The sequence below is a fragment of the Crocodylus porosus genome, unplaced genomic scaffold (genome assembly GCF_001723895.1).
Source record: "Crocodylus porosus isolate Cpor-Errol unplaced genomic scaffold, CroPor_comp1, whole genome shotgun sequence".
Taxonomy (NCBI): Eukaryota; Metazoa; Chordata; order Crocodylia; family Crocodylidae; genus Crocodylus; species Crocodylus porosus.
Genome location: NW_017728911.1, coordinates 2,128,878 through 2,150,770, shown reverse-complemented (window position 1 = coordinate 2,150,770; position 21,893 = coordinate 2,128,878). Strand labels below are relative to the sequence as shown.

The window sequence follows — 21,893 nt, the reverse complement described above, 5'->3', positions numbered from 1 at the left end:
ATACTGCCGTTATGTGTTACAGTCTGCTCCTGTGCGCTTCAGAGAGACATCCTCATTCAGGGACGGCTCTACATCTCCCCCAACTGGCTCTGCTTCTATGCAAACCTCTTTGGGAAGGACATCAAGGTAACGCTGTGCTGATGTTCTTTGCCTGCCTTTCTTTGGTAAGGACCTGAAATCTCAACACAAAGCCCAAGCACAGATACCAGCATCTGGCAGCAACACCCTTTCCCCAGCCCAGCTTCCACTGACCTGTCCCCAGTGGTGTCTCATCTCATTCTGTCATTGCAGCCTGCTTACGTCAGCAACACTGACTCCCAAAGAGAACTCATTCCTCTTGGGATACAAATGCCTGCATCTGCCTTCCTTGCAGTCCCCATTTAGCTTTAGCAGACGGGACTCCTAGCTCTGGGCAAAGGGCTGTTTTCGCCAGACTTTTTTTCCAAGAGACTGAAATCATCTTCCTTTCCCTCCAGACTAAAATCATCTCTTAAGAGTGTCAAATAAGGGTGTAGAAAGTAAGATTGTATGTGTGTGTATGTACGCGTGTATAGAAGGGAGACATTTCTTCCGTCTCTCGTCTCTATCCAATAACCCGGAGAACTTTCTTATTGGAAACAAATCCTGCTTTTGTTTAAAATTCCACATCCCGAAACATTTTAGAATCTAAGCCTGGTTCTGCAGCAAGATCAAAGGATGCTAGCGGATTTGAATTTCTCTCAACTCCTTCTGCTTGAAGTATAATTTGACGTTTTGAGTTAATGTTGCATCTGATAAAGAACTTTTTTAGAACCCATTTCCTTTAACACTGTGCTAAATAGCTGAATTATTTATATCGGCAGCCGTTCCTATGTAAACAAAAAGCTGATAGAAGTAATGTTAGTTAGTTTTCAAAGTTTAGCATGTTTTGATGGAGTTATTCGGCTATAAATCACATCCTGGTTTATTTTTAACCGTGGCCTTGATTCCAGGGACTTGCGGGTTTGTTTTTTGTTGGGTTTTTTTTAATTTCTTCCCCTTGACTGATCTCTATAGAGAGCTGCTCTGTTTGTATTGGCTGGTGGATCCTTTTTTCCCTTAGCTGTATTGAAAATGTCGATGCAGGAAATGTTTCGGAGCCAAGGTTGTAACAGAGTTCTGTGACACGTACTGACAAGCAGTCCAAGTAAAATTACCTCCAGGCAACAATCAATATTTGGGCAACTAGTGTAGACAGTAGACAGCAGATAATGTTAAATTGCTGTATTTGTAAAGCAATTGTGTGCATGCACATGCGAACACGCATGTGCACATACACATACACATTGAAAGGCCACCAAGCCAGGCATTCGGAAGTTATTAGGTACCAGAATTAGGGTTGTCCATGCAACCCTAATTTAGCCACTTTGTATCAGATAGCTCAGAACAGACTTCATGGATATGAATGATGCATAATGCCTTCCTATCGGCCTGCTGCCTCAAGCCAGTGCACAAGATGGATGGCGCTCCACTTAAAAGCAGCTGTTCATGTTTTGTTTGATTCTTACCAGTCAGTAGGTGGCCTTATGGCTTATTTAATGCACGAAGTTCAAACATTGCTTTGAATGAAGAATCTGCCCACATAGGATTTTTATGATGCTTCCAGCTCTGCTTATAACACGTGTGTGCTGTTCTGTGTTGCAGGTGGTTATCCCAGTGGTCTCGGTGCAGCTGATAAAAAAGCACAAGACAGCCCGGTTGCTGCCCAATGGCCTGGCTATCACCACCAATGCCAACAGAAAGGTAATATCTTGGGTCTTCTCTTCATGTCCTGTTAGCTGTTTTAGTGCCAGGGCACCAAAATAAACACTACAGCTCTAAGAGCCTTTGCTTCGGTTTGGACCCTCTGAATTTCAGTGCGTTTCTGGTTGGAACTGAACAACCTGGCAAACTTCCACTGCGTTCCAGCTGAACCCTTGAAGCCGGCTCCTGAGGGAGTGAGGGACTGGTGGGAATGTCCGCCTTGTTTGTTCAAATGTCAATTTGAGCAGCAGAGCTTCCAGCGAAGGTGGACTGAGTTCGGTGTTCACATGGACTCTGGCATATAGGAAGGTTGCCTGGTGCCGCATGCTGATGTACACTTGGCTGATTGTAATGTCTCTTCTGCAAAGAGTGCCAGGGAATATGGACTGATCAGAACCTGGTGTCATGCTTCCTCTCACCCAGTCCTGTGCTGGGCTTTTGGGTTAGTTTTTACCTGGAGGGAAAAGTATCAGTTCCCCAGTTCCTAGTGTGGCTTCTAACCAGGTAATAAAGACTGAATCCCGTGAAACATAAAAGTATCTCATGTCGGGGGTTGTCAACCAGGGGTATGCATACCCCAAGGGTACTTAGAAAGGTTGTAGGCGGTGTGGGCGGGGACAACACAGCCTGGGGCACAACAGTGTCATCTCCCCTGACACGTTTGCCTCCTACCCAGGGGAGGGACACGCTGGGTGCCGCCAGCCCTACACAGCACACCATGGCACCTCCCCGCCCGCCACCCCAGCTCACTTTCCTGATTTGGCTGCTACCCCCTTACAGCAGAGCTGCGAGGGTCTGAATGGTGGGGGGAGTGTATTTTTGTGCCCACCCCTGGGAGCACATGATTGGCTAGATGCGAGGCCGATCAGCAGCCTGCGGAGCCATGACCAGCCAGGGGAAAGCGGCGCGGCGTGTGGCCGAGCAGGGCAGCAGCAGTGGTGGCGGGGGTGGCCGCTGTGTGTCAGCCCCTCTTCCCACATGCGTGCCTTCCCTCCCCCGTGCTGCTGCTACATGCAGCCCACAGGAGGGCACGTGGGGGAGGTGCATGCCCCCAGACCAACATGTGGGGCAGGGCCGGCCGTGTGCTGCTGTGGGCCGGGGCAGCGCTGGGCTGTTCCCAGGGTGGTGTTGGGCCTGGCTGTGCTATGGCCCCTCCCATAGTCCCGCTCCCAGTATCACCACTGCCTGCCCCAAGTGCAGCCTGGCTCAGGCCCTGCGGGGAAGAGCCCAGTGCAGCCCTGGCTCCAGCCTGCAGCTGCAGCCCACCCTGCCCCCTGCTCAGATCGGGGCGGGGGGGGGCACGTGCCCCCATGCCCTCTTGGAGGTGTACTTAGCAATGGGAGCCACCCCACTCCCCTGTCCCTGTGCAGCTCAGTCTCACGCGCCACTCCAGCTGCACAGCGCCAGCCTGAGCCCCTCCCTCACCTCATCACTCTCTCCCTCACTTTCTTTGTGACTGGACTCGGGGGAGGGGGGCAGACGAGATCCCCACAGTGCAGGAGGGAGTGGGGCAGGGGCAGGGGTGAATCATTCACCCCACCCCACTCCCTCCTGCACTGCGGGGGTTGTCCCACCACCTGGCCTGGCTGGGGCTCCATTCACCATGAATAGAGCCCTGGCTGGGCCAAGTCGTGGGACAACTGGAGCCTGGTGGCTCATCCAGGGGGGGCAGAGGTGGGCTCCCACTGCTGTGTGCACCACAGGGCAGCCAAGGGGAAGGCACGTGTCCCCCCGCCTTTAGCTCCCCTGTGCCATACCCCTGGACAAGCTGCTGGGCTCCACTTGTCCCACCACCCAGCCTGGCCTTGGCCCCACTTTCCAGCCCCTGCTCCTGCCTGTGCTCCGCTCGCTCCCTCATCGCAGGGGCCTTGATCTGCCCTCCCCTCCCCCTGCCCCTTCTCCCAAAGACTTACCTACTAGGGGGGTGGGGGTGAACATGCATGCGCTCAAACTCCCCCCAAATAATTTTTTCTTCCTCTGCCTATGTAGTGCCTGCCCCTGGCCCAGCCCCACTCCTTCCTGCACCATGGGGACCTCAATCTGCGCCCCCCACCCCCCTTAAAAACAAGAAAAAAAATATAAAGGAGTATACGATCTGAAACTTTGAGGCCAAAGGGGTACACTTGTTAAGAAAGGTTGAAAACCCCTGTCTTATGTTATTGCAGCCCAGGTGGCATGAGCTGAAGGTAATGGCTGAGGGTTTCTAATGCAGAACTTGGTATTCAAGCCCTTCTAGCAGTGAATTGTTGTACACTGTGACATCCCTTTGGCTTGGATAGGGCTGATCCTGCCTCAAGCAGCAGGATGGACTAACTGACTGCTGGGGGGTCCCTTTCTGCCCTACTTCTCTTTGATTCTGCTTTTATTTTAAGTCAGCAATGACATCAAGAGTTGCGTGTTCCTCCAGCACCCTTGGCCTACTTCTCCTAACATGGAAGCCCAATTATGTAGTGCTTCTGTTAAATCCAGGCACTTTTATATCACATGCTCTTTTTCTGAATGCCATACTGCCTAGTGCCAGCAGAAGCTCTTATCCAGGATATGAGGTTCCACAGCTGGAGCATAATTAGGGGCTAAGCCATTAAAAATCTGGACCAAATTTTAATGAAGAGGAGCTTTTAGAAAATAAAATCCCATCTAATCATTGGATTGCCAAGAAAATCTTTTGGGGAGGAATTAGTAACAGAGGACACATCTTCTGCGGGCAAGATTTTTTTTTTAATAGGGGTTTCAGTTTCACCTTGGCAAAACTGAAGCTGGGAGGAGCTTTTGGAGGCTGCCAGTCTCTTGTACGTGCTGTGCCGCCTGACACTGGAATGTGAGAGTAGAGCTAAGTAGCAGAGAAAACAGGCCCTGGTTGAGAAATTCTGCTTGGCTCTGACCTTCTTGGCTGTGGGAGAATAAACACTTCCCTCTGGGCCCTCTGGAGGTCAAACATGATATTCTTACTGCCAGGGCAGGGTGGCACCGTAGAAACCTGGTTCACAGAGGTAGAAGCTTTTGTTGGGGACAGTCAGATGCGTCTGATAAAATAGGCTGTCGCCTATGAAAGGTCATGTGTCTGAGCCAGTTAGTCTCTAAGGTGCCACCCTGCCCTGCCTTCTGCCTGACTTCAGACTAACTTGGCTAACCACCTTACTCATCTGTGTTCTTCTTCAGTGTCTCCTTCTGTATTTCCTTTGAGGCTACTGGCAGGTTAGGAAGGCACGGAAACAATCCCAGTTCCTTAATCTCATCAAGGCTAAGAAGCTTGAACTATCACTTTTTTTTATTTTAAAACTTAATTTGCCAAAGGGCTTCACACTTGCCTGGGCTTGGGCTGTGGTTTGGATTCCACCATAGTCACCCGGCAGGTATTTCCCCTTGATGCAAAGCTTTCCCTCCATCCAGATTCTCTTCCCAATTCAGTGTGTGCTCAAGCAGGCTCTGCCAGAACCGTGCACTCTGGAAAGGCTCTTATAAATGTCTGCATAGCCCTTTCTCCAGGCTACTTGCACTGGAGATCAAGGACTTGGACATTGTGGAGTACACTCGAGGGGTTAGTTTGAGGGCCTGCTGCCTTTGTCTGTGCCCTCTGTCATGCTGTAGGAAGCAATGAGGCAGGTGGCACTTTGCCCAGGGATGAGTCAGTGCTGAGCTAGTGGCCTTCCCAGTGCTAGAACATCGTGACACTTGAAGCCTCTGCCTTCTGGTAAAAGTTCATGTCTGATTCTTCTGAGTAATTAATAATCTCAATTTGTCCCCAGCCTCCTGGCTGTAGCTCCAGGACTTAGCATCCCAAAGTCCTCCAGAGTCACAGTGGAAATGGTCATTTTTTTCATGTCCTGTCCCATATTGCTGAGTAGCAGTGCTGAGAAGACAATGTTCCAGCCCAGAAGCAGCTGCATTTTAGTCCTGATAAACAGCTGACTCTGCAAGACCCAGTAGAGCTAGTTTCTCACTGAAATGGGGGTGTCTCCTCTAAGCAGGCTCTTGTTATATTTAAATATCCTTTCTTTTAAAGTCAGGTTTCCCCCAAAGTACCCAGCATTGGCCAGACAGCTTGCACTGAAGCCAGTGATAAACTACCATGGACATCAATGGGAGCTGAGCTACGTAAATCCTTGAGACTCCCACCCTATATGCCCTCCTGGGAAAGGCATTTGCAGGGCTCCTGGCCTTTTGCGTGTTTGTGTGTGTGTGCGCGCATAAAATTATGATGCGAGTAAGCATGTGTGTATCTTCTGGTTACAAAATGAGCTGTTCTCTTGCTGAGTCTGCAGCTCCTGTGCATCCTAATGGAGTGCTTAACCTAGTTTGGAGCTTTTGAAATGTGAACGCTGTTGAACCAGTAGCCAGCAAGGCCACATGCTTTTGGTTTGAACTCTGAGCGTCCAAGCAAAGAAAGGATCCAGCCCCTTAAGCAGCTCCTGTGTATCAGAGCCAGCGTGGTAGGCTGGTGGCCATGCAGTTTCACCACTCTCTCTTTATTTCTTTTCAGTACATCTTTGTGTCCCTGATCTCCCGAGACAGCGTGTATGACGTGCTGAAGAGAGTCTGCACCCACCTGCAGGTACAAACCCGATAGCTGACATATTAGAGGGAGAGCAAGACCCAATGAACAATTATGGTGCTGATGCTGGGGTGGATGTATTTTGGCGTCCCATGCATGGACCTTTTGTGATGCGTCTCCTTGTAGTTAGAGCCTTTTCCCCTGGAAAGCACCTGTTCTCAGGGCAAGAGAACAGGCCTTATGATGAGAGGCTGAGAGTCATGGGACTCTTCAGCCTGGAAAAGCGCAGGCTCAGGAATTACCCAGTGGCTGACTAGAAATATAAAAAGGGTATACATCAGGATCTGAGGGAATTCCTGTTCACCAGAGCACCCCAAAGGATGACAAGGTCACATGGTCACAAACTCCTCCAAAACTGTTTTAGACTGGACATAAGGAAAACCTTCTTTACTGTCCGAGCCCCCAAGACCTGGAATAGATTCCCTCCAGACATGGTGTAAGCACCTACTCTGGGCTCTTTTAAGAAACATTTGGACGCCTATCTTGCTGGGATCCTTTGACCCTAGCTGACTTCCTGCCCCTGGGGCAGTGGATTGGACTCAATCTTCTGAGGTCCCTTCCAGCCCTAATGTCTATGAAATCTTTCCATGTACTCTCTAATGATAACTATCACAACCGTTGGTGCAGGGGGGACCCTGGAGAGTTGGGACATGGAGCCGTAATCTGAATCATCAGGCTGTGTTTCATGGCTTCATTTATTGCCCAATCTACTTGCCCACTGAATCATGCACACACAGGGAGGATGGTGCAAACGCCTCACCTCTGGAGGCAGAGAGCAGCTGCAATGGGCAGGTGAAACTAAAGCCTTTTCCTTCTGTGTCTGGGTAGTTTCAGCTTCAGCTGTGTGTTGTTGGTGGCCCCTGATTTAGTAACTGAACTGCTGGGTGGTGAAATCTGTGTTCCTAACAGAACAGGAGGGTTTGGATGCACTGATAATTCTGGGGCTTCCTTTGGGTGCTGGCCACGTGTCTCTTCTTAGACAGTATGAGCATGGAGGCTGTCATAGCCCAACTCTTCCCTTTGGTGAGTGGGCGGTATGTGATGGCATCAGCTACTTAGAGGATTCCCAAGGCAATCCAGAGGGGGGTGACATGGTACATGATACACCAGACCCCACCAGTCTCTCTCTGTTCAGAGCAGGAGGGATGGACCTGGTGATCTCACAAGCTCCCTTCCAGCCCTCAACTTCTGTGAATCCATTAAAGGCAAATGACAGAATGGCCAAACCTGGGTAACCAAAAATAAGATGTGGCCAGAACAAACCCACAAGCCCCTTTTTCTTTGCCTGGAAGATGCACAGACCCCCTTCCCTTGGCACATGCCCTTGTACCAGGCTGGTAATGTGCTATCTGAACACAACAGGGAGGTACAGAATAGCGCCGTAGACATGAACGTGGGTGTCTCTGGGGTCCTCACTGTCCCGTCAAAGTGCTGCGTCCGTACTGGCTGCTGTTGGGCCTGGTTGGTATGGTTGGGGCTGTCAGCAGCCAGGGCTTCCCCTGCACTTTGCAGGCCGCTGGGTAGAATCTTCTACTGGCTCAGCTACCTGCTGCAGTAATCCCAACTCCGGTAGCTCTGTTATAGGCAAGGCTACTGCTTCAGTTCTCCCATTTGCAATAAAGCAGCAGAGGCCACTGGGGGCAAATCCACTGACTAGACTCTTTCACCATTAAGGGAAGCTAATAGCTGAGTGGTTCTTCCCCTTCACACAAGACCAAAGCCTCCCTTGCCTTGTCTGTGTTGATTTAATGGGTGGCAGATACTTATACTTCCTTCTGGGAGAGCTCATGGAACATTTTCTTTCCAGCAGCTGCTGAAGTGGCTGTCAGGGAACAGGGAGTGGCTGAGGTCTGGGTACAAGACTGGGATGTCCTGAGATAGTTGCAGTTGGGTAGTAATAGATGCTTTTGCTTTATTGTGGCAGACGTTTGTTACCCCTGTGGCAGGAGAGTACAGGCAGTCTGAGCTGATCCTATTCTTCAGCTGCCCTGGGTAGATGCTCTGGGGATTTGAGGGCCCCTCAAGCCCCTGGGGCACCTGCCTCCTTTTTCTGGTTACAGAAAGGCTCCCTGGGGAACATGAGGGTGCCTCTCCGTAAGTAAGGAAATCAAGGGTCCCTGCTCAGCCAGACCCATTCCCCACAATCGTAAGGGCAGGTCTGGCTGAGCAGGGAAAGTGGGGAAATCACATGGTGCCTTGTCCCTCAAGAGCAGGACAAGGGGCAACGTGTGTTGTGCCCAGTGAAGCAGATCAGCTGTATCGCGACACATCACAGCACAACTGATCTGTTTCATTGACAATGTCTGTTTCTAGCCTTTGAACCAGATCCTGCTCTACTTAAGCCTGACGCCTAAGCCTGATCCTGTCCTACCCTGGAAATCTACCAGTGCACGTACTACTGTAACACTGTCATCTCAGCTTCAAGCACAAAAAAACAGTGAGGAAGAGATGATCCACTCACCTTTTTGTATCAAGAGCCTTTTAGAGACTCCAGCTTGGGGGCAGAAAGGATTGTGCTTAGGCCTCTTGAGCACCAAATCATTGGAGTATGATCTGGCCTTCTCTGCACTTGAACCACAAGGCCAGGTCACTTTTCCCACATTTAACCCTGTCTGGCTTGGCAAGCTTGGGCAAGTTGCTTTGCTTCTCTGTAAACCAGGCATAATTCTGCTTTGCTGCCTCCCTGGGGCATTGTAATAATTCATCACTTAATGTTCATAAAGTGCTTTGAAGATGAAAGGCTCCATATGCTTTGTACCAGGAAATACAGACAGACAGAAAACCTGCTTCCTATCAGTGTGTGTGTGTGAGATATTGAAAATTTATACATTAAATATAGTGATGCTGGAATGATGAGCAGAAATTAAGTACATATCCTAAATTGCATGACCCAAACATTTCAGTGCTGCATTTTAAAAAGCATTCACTGGACGTTCTCCCCTTTAAAATACATTGCCTTCTACTTTTTGGCTTTTTAAATATTTTTTACGTTTGTCATATAGAGGCAGGAGTCCAAATCCCAACCAGAAAATGTAATAGCTGTCCTGTTAGCTACAGTTGTCTTGCATTTCACTCCTTTGCGTCAAGTAACTGCTCATCATTTGGTTCATACCTAGACACAGATATGGTTCTTGACAAATGATGGGCCAGTGTGTGGAAAAAATTCACTCCCAAAGCATTTGGCTGTTAATGGATTCATATTATAAAACTCATGTTGTAACGTTGGGAGCAATCCTGTTTTAACTGTCTTTGCCAGCAGAATTGGGCCAATTATGATTAATTCTTGTGTTGTGCAGCAGACTGAGTTTTGACTTAGCTGCATGCAGTAAGCTAGGTTAGCAGTTTCTAGGTCACTGATTAAACTAGGCTGAATCCAGTGAAGTCTCTGTTTTAGTGGAGTGTGCGTGCATTATTTATAACCTCACCAGAGTCCTATTAGTTTGCTGGTATTTGCTTGACTTAACTGTCTTCAGGGCTTTTAAAGTTTTGGAGTAAAAATCCTGGTACAAACATGCTCAGAAGAAATTACAGGGGCAAAAGTCTGAAGGGAAGAAATCTGCTAGTCCTTAAATTGGTGACACGTAAGACGATTTTGTTTGTCATGGAAACCAAGAACTTGATGAAACTCCATAACTTCCATGATGTGCTTCTTTGCACTGTCAGATGGCAGAGAGCACTGGGTCCTGGGAAATGTAGTGCTACCAGAGATGATGGTCTGTAGCAGGGCTGTCTAACTTGCAAGCCACATGTGGTCCATAAGGGGTTAACTTGTGGCCTGCAGGCTCCCTTCTGGGTGGTACTCCCCCCACCAGTCCAGCTGCTGCCACAGCTGGGAGTCTCTGGGTTTCCCTTCCTTTCTTCAGGTTTATCTTCCTGTCCCTGCCTCTGGGGTTGGGGCAGAGCAGCCTGCAGAGAGTGGAGGAAAGGAGGGCTTTTCCTGGTGCAGTGCAGGGAAGAAGATGCCCACACAGTGGGGCACCACCTCATACTCAGAGCCATCTTGTTTAGCAGTTTCCATGATTTCCCTCCCCAGCTTCTGCTTTGAGACTTGCTAAAGAAGTGGCCCCCCTAGCTTGATTCTGGATGGCTCTGTTCTGAGATCCGTGGGCGAAACAGAGGAAGCCAGCAGTATCCTTAATCCAGAAAGTGCCTTCATGAGGTGCAATGTTTTGCCTGGTGGTAAAATGTGGTGCTCTGCTGACTCATCCTTTCAGCCAAACTAGGGGGGACCTCAGTAATTTTAACCCTAGAAGCAGAACTGGTGGAAATGTTGTCAGTGCATCAAAGATGAAGCATTTTGTCAGGTCATTCCTCGTTTGGAAGACCCTCGGAGTTAGAGCTCCAGTATTTCCTGGACTGCAGGGCCAACAGATCTTACAGCTTCTGGACTCCGAGGCTGGCTGATTCCCTGGGATGCTGGAGTCAGGCAGTCTGAGGAGCCAGATGGCCTGGGGATCTGGAAGCTTTTGAGGGTCCCAGTTTGCAAGCAGTCAGCAGGGCTGAACGTCCTGCTGCCCAGCAACATGCTGCCTGGGACTGCCAGGGATTTGCAGGGAACACATCTTATTCTGCAGTCATTGTGTTCCATGTATCTGAAATGACATCTCATGGGATTTCCAGTTCAGGAAAATTGTCACCATTTTGCTGTCATCTCAGTTGAGGACACAAAGATTTTCAAAAGGGCAAAAAAAATGACTCTGAATGAAAATTTGCCTTGCCAACTTGCTCAACCCAGAGGGTCTGGGCACTCCTTGCTCTTTTAAGTCAGAGGTGATTAGCTTGGACCAAGAGAAGTGATTTACCCAAAGCCTCATGTGGTCTTTGGGATATTGGGACTCAAATTTAGGAGCCTCCTAACCATATTTTTAAGCTCAAACTTGTTGGTACCTGTGGTGTCTGAATGCGTTTTTGTTTCATTGTTTTTTTTTTTTCTCAGTTCTGGAAATAGGAACAACCTTCATATTTTGATGTCTCCACGTTCAGCTTTTATCCTGCACAGGCTGACTCTATTTTAAAAACCCTTGATCAGATGTATATTAGCAACCCCCCTGTATATGCTACCAGTTTCTGTACAGGTATCCTAGTTGGAAGGCCTAGAAGGCAAAGTGCTGGTAACTGCATAGCAAAAAGGAACTGGAAGTGGGGCTGGGGGTGGGGGCAGGGGTCCTCTGCATCCATTCAGTGCCCAGAGTAGTAGCTTCCAGTCAGAGCCTGAGGTGGGTCAGTAATGTTTGTTCCTTGCTTTTCTCAGGTTTCCAGTAAGAAGAGTTTGAGTTTGAAAGAATTTACAGAGGAGCCGGACTCTGTATCTCTGGTAAGATCCATCTTTTAAAAAAAAAAGAGTTAATAACCGCAACACAGAAGCACCACTGGTAAAGCGATTCTGTAGCTAGTGTATAAGACTTAATGCTGTGGGCTGCAAAACATTTGGTTGAAATGTTAGTAGGTTTAATACATTCCCTGTGCACCTTGAAGCTGCCAAAAGCAGCATTTGCATGCAGTGAATATGGGCCCCTCCAAATTCACGCTTCTCCTGCCAAGGTAAAGTTTAACATGGGCTGCCTGGGGAGGTCACATAAAGCTGTAGCTCTTGTCCTTGGAGGATGTCCTACAGGATGCCTTTATGCAGTTCACAACGTGGTGGCATCAAGTCCCTATCATGTGTTTATAGATAAGAACCACTGAATGACAGGCAGGCAGCCTCCTCTTGGCTCTGCCCAGCTATCTTGTTAACCAGTTAAGCTGCCAGAGTCATAAATGCTGATAGCATATTGGGAAAAAGGATTGAATCATCAACCATCCCAAGAGATTAAGCCTTTCTTATCTCTTTTCGCTTCCTGCCAAACTGATTCACCAATTCATTACTTAAAAAAAATCTTGCAGAGGAAACAACTCGGAGCAAACAACTCAGAAAATCACAGCACCACACAAAGTATTTCACAGGGTGTTAGTCACTTTTAGCAAAGGTAACGGAGCGGGCTATGGACTGGACTATTAGTGAAAGCTCTGTCATGGGACCTGTAAAAGAACTGTAAGAACATCCCAATGGGTACCAATGGCATGGCAAGCATTGTGTATAGGAAACGTACATGAAAGGCCCTTTACTGAGATCTGAATAAAGACCCTCTTTTTTAAGACCCTTTGCCACTGAAAAGAAAAATACCTGGTTTTGAATACACTTGTCCCCCAATGAGGAAAGTCAGCGGATAAGAGCTCCCATGTTTGAAGTGTCTAATAGGTGTGATCCCAGTCCCAGAAAACTTGCATTCAGTTTTACCTGCAGTAGTGTGAGTGAGTCTGAAGGGAGAGGCCAGGGCTGAGAAGGCAGAGAGCTTTGTTAGCACAGACCCTCGGATGCTCAGTTGAAGGCAAGCGCATTTCCTGTTACTTTTTGGCTGTTGTTCTTAAAACCAGACATGTGGGCACACACAAATGATTGAGAACTTTAGTAAAGAATTGGTTGCAGAAGAAAGGAGGCTTCAGCCAGCATTAAACTGAGGCAAGAATGTCCCTTAGATCATGGAGGGAAGGTGTGGCTAACCATCTCTTGCAGTGACCTGTGTGATTATGAAGCTGGGGACCTTCTTTATTGAAATCCATATGGTGGCATGGGCCCCAGGGAAAGCTGCTCCTCTGTTGTGTGATGATAGCTGAGTTTTGCCTGTCTCACAGTCAGCCTGTTGGTTTTGAAGGCTGCTCAGGGGCAGGTACTTGTGTATTTCCATCCTGTGCCCACTCAGGGGACAAAGGGAACTAGGGCTGTGTCAGCCCAGCTCTGATGCTGTAGAGTGGCTCTTCCAGTGACTGGAAACATGCTCTTAAAGCTGGCCTGGCAGCTCCTCTGCTTGATGCTTAGTTAAGTCATCACTGTCCAGTTTCTCCTCAGCAGACCCGTCCCTGCCCCTCCCCACATCCTTTCCTGTCCAGGGCTGGCCCTGTGGTTTCCGATTAGGCTGAAGGAGCCTTATCAGTGCTCACCATTCCACCTGCGGTGCTTGGATTGATTTTGCAACTGTGTTGATATCGCAGCTCTCTTTCACGCTCATTATTTTCCATTCTGCCACATTCATTTCCCAAGAAACTGATGATTACCTGTTGGCCCAGGGCCTAATGTGCCATAAAACTCTTACCCTTACTTTTTGTATGCACTTCCTTGTTTACCACTGAAATGCTGCAGTCCCGAGCAAGGTTTGCAAAATGCTGGAATTCCCATGGCACAAATCCCTTGTTTTCAAGCCAGAGGGTTTTAAAGAGCATAGCACGTCCACTCAAGGTTTTGTTATGGGTAGGCGGGGGGTTTGAAGGAGCCAGCAGCTTCTTGCCAGCAGCTGTGTGCTAGCCTAGTGTCTGTCGCTCCCTGTCTTGCAAACCAGCTCTGGCTGTGGGTTCAGGCCTTCTGGTTCCAGTGATCCTCAAGAACCCATCCTGGTAGCTTTCTTTCTCCACCACGTGTTTTCTAGGAGCATCTCAGGTGTGAGGTGTTTGGTGAGAGAGAGACACCCTGGTTTGGTGTCAGACCCCTTGAAGTGGACTTTTTTCCCCTGTCCGAGCAGGAAAATCTCTCCTTCCTGACAGCCTGGCAGGTATAAGAAGAATGGTGGAGGCACCACTTCACATCTCCTTGGGAGAAAGAAACCAGGGAGGAGAAGAGGTGGAAGGATGTGAAAGGGGTGAGGGAGGAACTCTTCCCTAACCCCTCATGCAGTGCAGAGGCCTGGTTGGCATGCAGAGGGAGGCCTGTCTGTGCCTTTCTACCAGTTACAGTGGAGGGGGTGAAGAGGTGACACTATGGAAAACACTGTTCCACAGGCTTTCCTCCTTGCAAGTTACTGCTTCTGTCCACACCCGTGCCCTTAAGGAGTAGGTGGCAAATCTCTTCTTGTAATAATAGTTGGCTTTGGATCCTGGAAGCATAACTGAGCATGTTGGTGTCCTGGGCAGGTGGTGGGGGCAGTTCTGAGCAAGACTTGCATTACATGGGGAATCCAGCTGCTGCTGGGTCACAGGGTCACCGGACCCTGGTGGCAGAGACTCAAGGCTGTTGCTGCTGGGGCAAACTGGGGTGGCAGCTGCTGCAGCGCAGGTGCCATATGCAGTGGCTTCAGCCTGGCACCCCTTTGCATTTGTGCCCAGAGAAGATGTTCCACTCTATTCGCCCACCCCTGTGTATGCTACGGGTGGAGCCTCTTGATGGCTGGGCTCTGAGCAGCCATCTCTCCTTTGAAGGCAGAAGGCTTGCAAGAGGAATGTGTAAAGTCCTAGCCCGAGTGTCTGCATAGTGGGGCTCCGCTCCTGCTGCCACGCTGCATGCAAGAAAGGCCAAGCCCTTGAGGCATCTCAGATTGAGAGCGTGCAGGAGCAGAGGCCACCCTAGCACCAGAGGGGGATTCTGTCCAGCTGTGTGAGCCCTATGAAGAGATGGGTGTCTGCAGCTGCATCCCTTGGTAGCCCCTCAAGGCAGCCCACAGAATGAGGCCCTGGATGGGGGGGAGGAGGCTGGGCCTGGCCTGTGCTGCCTGGACACCCAAGAGTCCACAAAGAAACTTCTTGCTGTGAATAAAGTGGCTTCTGTCCAGGCATGATGCAGAGCAGTTGGCAACTGCCTTGGGCCCAAACACAATGGGGATTTTGATGCTTGCTGTGTATACAAGGCTATTGCTCTCTGTGCCCTTCCCTTTCCCTCCTGCAGTCATCTCGTGGGTGGGGGGGTGAGTGGCATCCCATCCCCAGGCCTGGCTGGGCTCTGCTGTCCCCAGCTGCACCATGTTCCTGGGCACCCAGATGGCAGAGCTGGGGCCCAGATGGGCCTTGCATCCATGTCAGCCTGCCCCCCCATCCTTTTCACCCAACTCCAGCAGCTTCCTCTTCAGGGCCTTGTTTTCTCAGTGTCCATCTGCCTCTTCAGCCCAGAGCCACTGTGGGCTTTGTGCCAGCAGGCCCTGCTTCCCGCTTGCTCTCTGGTGCAGGAGGAGTACACTGAAGTGTACGGCTTCCTGCTGGGCTGAGATGGCTGCTGTCACTGAGCGGGCCCAGCAGAGCTGGGGCTGGCAGGATGGGACTTGCTGAAGGCAGGACCCCCCCTGCCGAGCTGCTCCTTGCTTATCTGGATCCAGCCCCCATCAGAGCCTGACCACCCCCACCCTGAACATCAGCCAGCACTGTTTCACAGGGAGGGGGCCATTCCCAGAGACTGAAATGAGATTTTCCTTTCCTGCCTTGGCTATAAATTAGCTTCCAAAGTCCTGTCATTGTTGCTTTAGACTAGAGCACTGGTTCTCAGCCTTTTTTGTACCAGGACCTGTCTGTAAACATTGGCCAGTCCTGACCCAGTGCCCCTGATTCCTGACCCACTGCCTCCCGGCCCCAGCCCTCCAGCTTGTGGGGCAGGGGGGCCCCAAGCAGCCCCTCGCAGGCTGGAGCTCTGCCAGCCTGAAAAGGGAAGTCACGGTTTCCCACATTTTTCTCCCTTAAAGGCGAATCCATTTTTAAAGTTTGTTGATCCATTTTTAAAGTTTGTTCATGACCCTTTCTTATATTCTTGTGACCCGCTTTTGGGTCATGACCCATGAGTTGAGAAACACTTCTCTAAGTTGTTCAATCCAGGCTTCCCTCTGTGGGAGCCCTAAGCTCTGCCCTCCCAACAAAGATGGGGGCAGAGAGGGTATATTCATATTCAGGGAGGGGTGTGACAGGAGACAGAGCCAGCTCTACCCAGCTGTGTTGCATGCTAGGCCCTTTAATTGATGCACATTGCCACATCAGGGATAGTCATGTTTGTAAGTCAGGTAGTCGGTGAGTTCAGGTCTCAGATGCAGAGAGAATCACATTGTGCACTTGGGAATTTCTAAACATTGCATTTCCAAGCCAAGGCTGAGGGTGGATTGCTCAGTTTGTTTGCGGAGCTTTTAAAGCTGCTCAGAGATTTCTGCATTTGGTAGGCCTTAGCAAAGCAATGGGGCTCTATATACTGGGAACCATGCAGCAGCAGAGTGGGTTGCTCAGGAGGGCCGGGTGCAGCGTTGTTATTCAACTTTTCCAGCATGAGTGGCTTGTCAGGTGTAAGATGGTCCGAGGGGCAGCATCCGAATGTGGCGAGGCCCTGACACATAGAGAATGATGGTAGAAATTCCTTGCAGGACCATGAGTGGCAAAGTTTGTTCAGGCTAGCAGAATGATAGAAGATTATTAGGAGTGCACTGAAAGTGTCCCCCCGTCCTGGTTGGCTGGAATGGGGTCAGGAGAGGAAGCTCCGAGGAAGTTAGGAAGGAGTAGAACAGACTGGTAGGGATGGGAAAATGTGCTGAGAGGAAAACATCACTTATCTAAGTCCCAGCTCCCCTCCTGTGCCCCCCCCAGTCTCAGAGACACTCTGGAAGCGCTCCCCCATGCCAAGGCTCTGTGTAACCTCCATTTTCCCATTCCTGACGGTGGGTTTTCAGTGCTTTCATCACATGCTCCACCATATGCAAGAAGCTTTTCGTTCCCCCCTCTCATTCCTCCTTCCCAAGGAGATGGTGCAGTCTCCAACTTTGGAATTCTTCAAGAAGAGACTAGATAGACACCTTACTGGGATCATTTGATCTCAGCAGTATTCCTGCCCAGAGCAGGGGGGTTGGACTCTGATCTTTCAAGTCTTCCAGCCTTTAATTTCTATGACTTCCCTTCTTCCCCCCCCCATACCAGGATCCTCCGTTCCCCACTCCACCATACCAGGACTCCTGTGTGCTCCTGCAGTTCCCCAGGGTGCACAGTACAGGGTGGCCCAGTGGAGGGGCTCCATTCAAGCAGGACCCATCTGTGAGTCGTGCTTTTAAAGGAAAGCAGTAAAGAGGAGGGTGAGAGGAGACCAATACAATATTAAAATGAGTAAATATATATGTACAGTTATGGGCTCCTTTCTGGGCTTAGTCTGCCTAGCTGTATGGGAGGTCTCTATGTGCACAGAAATGTGGCTGGAACATCTCAAGGTGAAGAGGTTTTGAAATTCAGGGTCTGATTCTGGTCACTTCTGCAACCCCTGTGACTTCCATGCAGTCTCTCATGATTTCCAGAGGCGGAGGCAAGTGACATCAGGCTTCCCAGTTACATTCCCACTTCTGGACTGAAGGTAGCAGTATTTTGAATCTGTCTATTAAGAGAACTTGGAAGTGTTGTGATGGTATCATCTCCAAGGCCCCATCTGTGGTAGAACATAACTGAGGTGTGGTGGCTGGCTCCCTAGACAGGACCATCTAGACATCTGTGCGTCTCGCGAGACAACTGAACTGTGCTGAGTGAGGCATCCGCTTGCTGAACATCTGTGAGTGTGACTGCAGAGCTCAGTTCTTGAATGACGGCCCCTTCCACACTTATCCCAATTGAAGTTCATATCAAACAGTTGGGTCCTGAATATGGTTGCTGTGTTTTTCCTGAGGTTTCATCTTTCCTCTGCATCTTGGGTTCTTCTTTCCTCAAAAGCCTTCATTCCATGCGTAATAGATTGTTTCCAAGCACTTCAGTCCTTAACAATCTTCTCCCAGTGATTTTGCTCAATATTAATTGACTTCATATCTCTCTTGCAAGCGTCTTTGAACTGGAGATAAGGACTCTCACGTGGTCTTTTTCTTGTAAGGCATTCTCTATACAAGAGATCCTTAGGAACATAGCGGTAGAGTTAATGCAGCAGAGTCGAGCAGAGAGCTTGGAGGGCAGCAATGCAGCCATTTTGCAAAGAAGCACCCTACACTGAAGTCCACATGCTGATCCTATGCAGTACTTCTCATCCTTGTTCTTACATACCTGCCCTGGCACCTTGGTCTATGAACCCTCTAAAGAGGCCTCTACGCTCTCTGCAAGCAGTCGGGGTATCTGCCGATTGAAGGTTCAAATGAGCATGCTTGCTGCTTTGATCTGACACACCACTGCCTTGAAGAGGGTGGTGGGTGCCAGTTTAATTGCTGGAGTATCTTCTGCGCAGCATTGGCATGGCATATGAAAGGGGCAAGCTGTTTGAAAACCAGCAACAAACTTCTTGGTATGGATTCTCACTGCGTTTGCCTGGGAGCAAGATCAGACTATTCTCCAGAAACAAGCCTAGTGATGTATATCTTTTTGTTTTTTTCCTGTCAAAATATTTATAAAATAGCTGCCACTGTCTGGATCTGGCAGCTCAATTTGCAGTCACATATGACGTGACAGCCATACCATGAACTATGTGTGCTGCTAGATTTGAATTCCCTCTTTGTGTTATGCTTGAGGTTGATTTTATATTGAGGAAGATAATCAACCATTGAAACAACTTTACCAAGGGATGTGTTGAATTCAGGTCAAGGCTGGGTACACTCCTAAAAAAAAAAAAGCGGGACAGTAGCTTGTAATTTAGCTTGTGTAATCACTTTATGCATGCTGTCTGGGACCTGGTTACTTTGTAAGTTACTGTGATACATGGGTAGGGTGAGTTACTGGCATGCTTGGCCCGTGTCACTTTTTGATACAAGTGCAGTGGTTCTCAACCTCGTTAGACTCTAGGCACTATCAGTTAGACTCAAAGCCCCTCAGAAAATACCAGCTCTCAGTTTTCATACATTTTTTGACTACAGAAAAGTAATAAAGCCATTCTTCTTTGGCAAAAAAAACTCAGAAAGCCCACAATGGATCAAAATGTTTTTAGGACTATGGATTCGTATTTGACATTTCTGGATTTATCTTGTGAAAAATACTTGCACACCTAACAGTGCTAACACTGTATGGCACCCTTTGGCACCCTTGAAATGATCTTGGCATCTGGGTTGAGAATTACTGTACTACTGTGATAGCAGGGTTGCTAAGAAAACAGTGGGAAGGTATTATGGTATCATACGCTTCCAGTAAACGTGACAGCAGTCATTTCAAAACTATGCCTGCAAAGATTACACCACCTTGGCTCCTTCCCAAAGTTTTATATAGCAGTTTTACCAAGGCTGGGAGCAGGCAAATCAAAAGAGCCTTCAAACGGTTAAAAAGTAAGTCTTAGGAGAGGGCATGGCATTTGGTAGACTGTTCTCAAGGAGCAGGTGCAGGTACACCTGCAGAGGTAACGTGAAGTAGTTTGGCCTTTCTAAGTTACCAGGGGATGAGAAGACTTAGGCAAGACAGGCAAGCCTCTAGACTGCTTTACTACATTGTTATCTCTTGTTGCCTTCCCAGCATTATGGTTCAACAATACCTTGTCAGTTTACTGAACAAACCATGGGTCACAGCACCCAAAGGGACTTCATGCAGTTGTGAAATCCTGTAAGCCTTCCTGAGCAATCGCAGTCAGGACACAGGGACCTGTAGTCAGACACTTGTTCTGAGTGGAGAATCACGGCATCCCACCCAGACATGTAAAGGCTTGAGGCTTTGTATCTCTGCAGGGGGCACTCTGGAGGGGTCAGAGGATGCTAGCCCTGCAATCATGATGTAGGGTGTGAGGCCAGTGCTATGCAGGAGGTCAGACTGGATGATCATAATGGTCTTTTCTGAACTTAAAGTCAATGAGGTGAAATAAACAGTGATCAGTAATTCAAAGCAGTTCTGAGGGGATATATGCCTTTGGTATCTTGATCTGAAAAGTCTCATCCGGTATTTCCTTCATGGGCATAAACTTAGAGGACCTCTTTGCTCCTGATAGGATTCCATCTCGGCCCTCACCAAGATGCCCTGTTGCTTGCAGGAGTTGACTTTCTGTTGGGTGTGAATCCAACTCTAGCATTTGATTTTAAAAAACAAACAAACTGTATCCTATTCTTAGGCTACCAGATTGCTGTATCAGGCAGTGAGAAAACATGCCTGTCAGGGCCAACCCAGACCTGGGGAGCTTCACAGCTATCCGGGGCAGCCAGGCACCCCCGCAGCTCCATGCCTCATGGGTCGGGAGTCCTGGGTTGAAGTCCTCTCCTACAGACCTTTCAAGAGGACTCTGCAGTATAGACTAGGGGCTCTTTTCCGGGGCCTGCCAACAGCAGGAGATGGTTGAGTTTGCTGCTAACAGTCGGTGCCTTCCACAGGAGGTGATTGTCCCAGAAGTGAAGTGGAGGAAGGTTTCCCCAGCGTCTCTCTCCCTGTCTCTCCCAAATGCAGACTACCAGTGCATCCACCGGACCTCCATCAGTAGCATCAGCACCAAGGAGAGATCTTTTAACTCTGAGGAGCCCCTCGTGTCAGGTGAGGGGCCTCGTGGGGATGGAGGGCTTGGACCTAATAACCCGTTCTCCTTAGCCTGCCTGTGGCTTTGGCCCACCCATGCTGAGACATTGGTTAGGAAATCCTTGGAAGGGGCCTAGAGAGCTTTGTTTTCCGGTGTGGGGAATGTGGAGGGATGCTTCTCTCTGAGAGGTGCATGGCTTTGTGCCCTTAACTTCCATGGAGCCCTTTCCAGAGGACAAGGCTCCTTACTGCTCGTACTTGGCTATGGGGGATTTAAATGCACATATTGCTCTGGAAAGAGATTGCGGATCATGCTGGGAATCCCTTGAGTAATATAGTGACTATCAGATACATCCCCAGTATTAAAGCACTGGGTGGATGGGGAGCTGGGTTTCCCTGTGCAAAAGTGTCTCTATGAATGATCACTATGGCAAGATCAGCTCTCTCCATCAGAACTGGGTCACGTGTTGTTCTAGCCTCAGTGAGGGACCGTGTGTTTCGGAACTAATTTCATAGATTTCATAGACATCAGGGCTGGAAGGGACCTCGGGAGATCGAGTCCAGCCCCCTGCCCAAAGGGCAGGAAGTCAGCTGGGGTCATAGGATCCCAGCAAGATAAGCATCCAATTTACTCTTGAAGGTGTTCAATGTAGGTGCTTGAACCACCTCCGCTGGCAGGCTGTTCCAGACCTTGGGGGCTCGGACAGTAAAGAAATTCTTCCTTATGTCCAGCCTGAAACGGTCTTGCAGTAGTTTGTGACCGTTCGACCTCGTCATCCCTTGGGGCGCTCTGGTGAACAAATGTTCCCCCATATCCTGGTGGTCACCCCTGATAAACTTATAGGTGGCCATCAGATCACCCCTGAGCCTACGCTTTTCCAGGCTAAAGAGTCCCATGGCTCTCAGCCTGTCATCGTAAGATCTGTTTTCCTGACCTCTGATTATGCGCGTGGCTCTCCTCTGCCCTCTCAAGCTTCTCCACATCCTTTTTGAATTGTGGAGCCCAAAACTGGACGCAGTACTCCAGCTGCGGCCTCACCAAGGCCGAGTACAAGGGGAGAATGATGTCCCGGGATTTGCTCGAGAAGCATCTATGGATGCGAGCCAGTGTTTTGGTCGCTTTACTAAATAGGATCATTCAGCTTAGACTCTTGATCCATTTCATTTGGTGCCTCTTGGCGCTTTTTTTTTTTTTCCAGAAAGTGCAATAAACACAGAAGAGGAACTGGAGGCAGAACCAAACTGTGTGGCAGAGCTAAGGCCACCTGATTATCAACTCCTGAAAATCTTCATTGTGCTGTAAGTATAGACTCAGACAGGTAGACACCCACATGGGTGAGCAGAGTGGATAGTCAAGTACATGGGGAGTTGGCTGCAAAGCCTTCCCCTCAGAGTTCACTAGTCCAGATCTCATCCAAGTCAACAGTGGCTGAAA

General features: G+C 49.2%; 1 protein-coding gene across 6 annotated transcripts in view; it reads left to right on the top strand.

Annotated features, from left to right (window-relative positions):
• Positions 1–21,893, top strand: part of GRAMD2 (GRAM domain containing 2) — a 60,148-nt gene that overhangs the window by 29,532 nt on the left and 8,723 nt on the right. For 5 of the 6 annotated variants that reach the window (XM_019533266.1, XM_019533267.1, XM_019533268.1 and 2 more), the window contains 6 exons: positions 23–126; positions 1,663–1,761; positions 6,242–6,313; positions 11,565–11,627; positions 20,320–20,476; positions 21,658–21,757. In XM_019533266.1, coding sequence (XP_019388811.1) covers positions 23–126; positions 1,663–1,761; positions 6,242–6,313; positions 11,565–11,627; positions 20,320–20,476; positions 21,658–21,757 — 595 coding nt within the window. Of the gene's footprint in view, positions 1–22; positions 127–1,662; positions 1,762–5,764; positions 5,857–6,241; positions 6,314–11,564; positions 11,628–20,319; positions 20,477–21,657; positions 21,758–21,893 lie in introns of all 6 variants that reach the window. The other variant, XM_019533269.1, reaches the window with a different exon arrangement.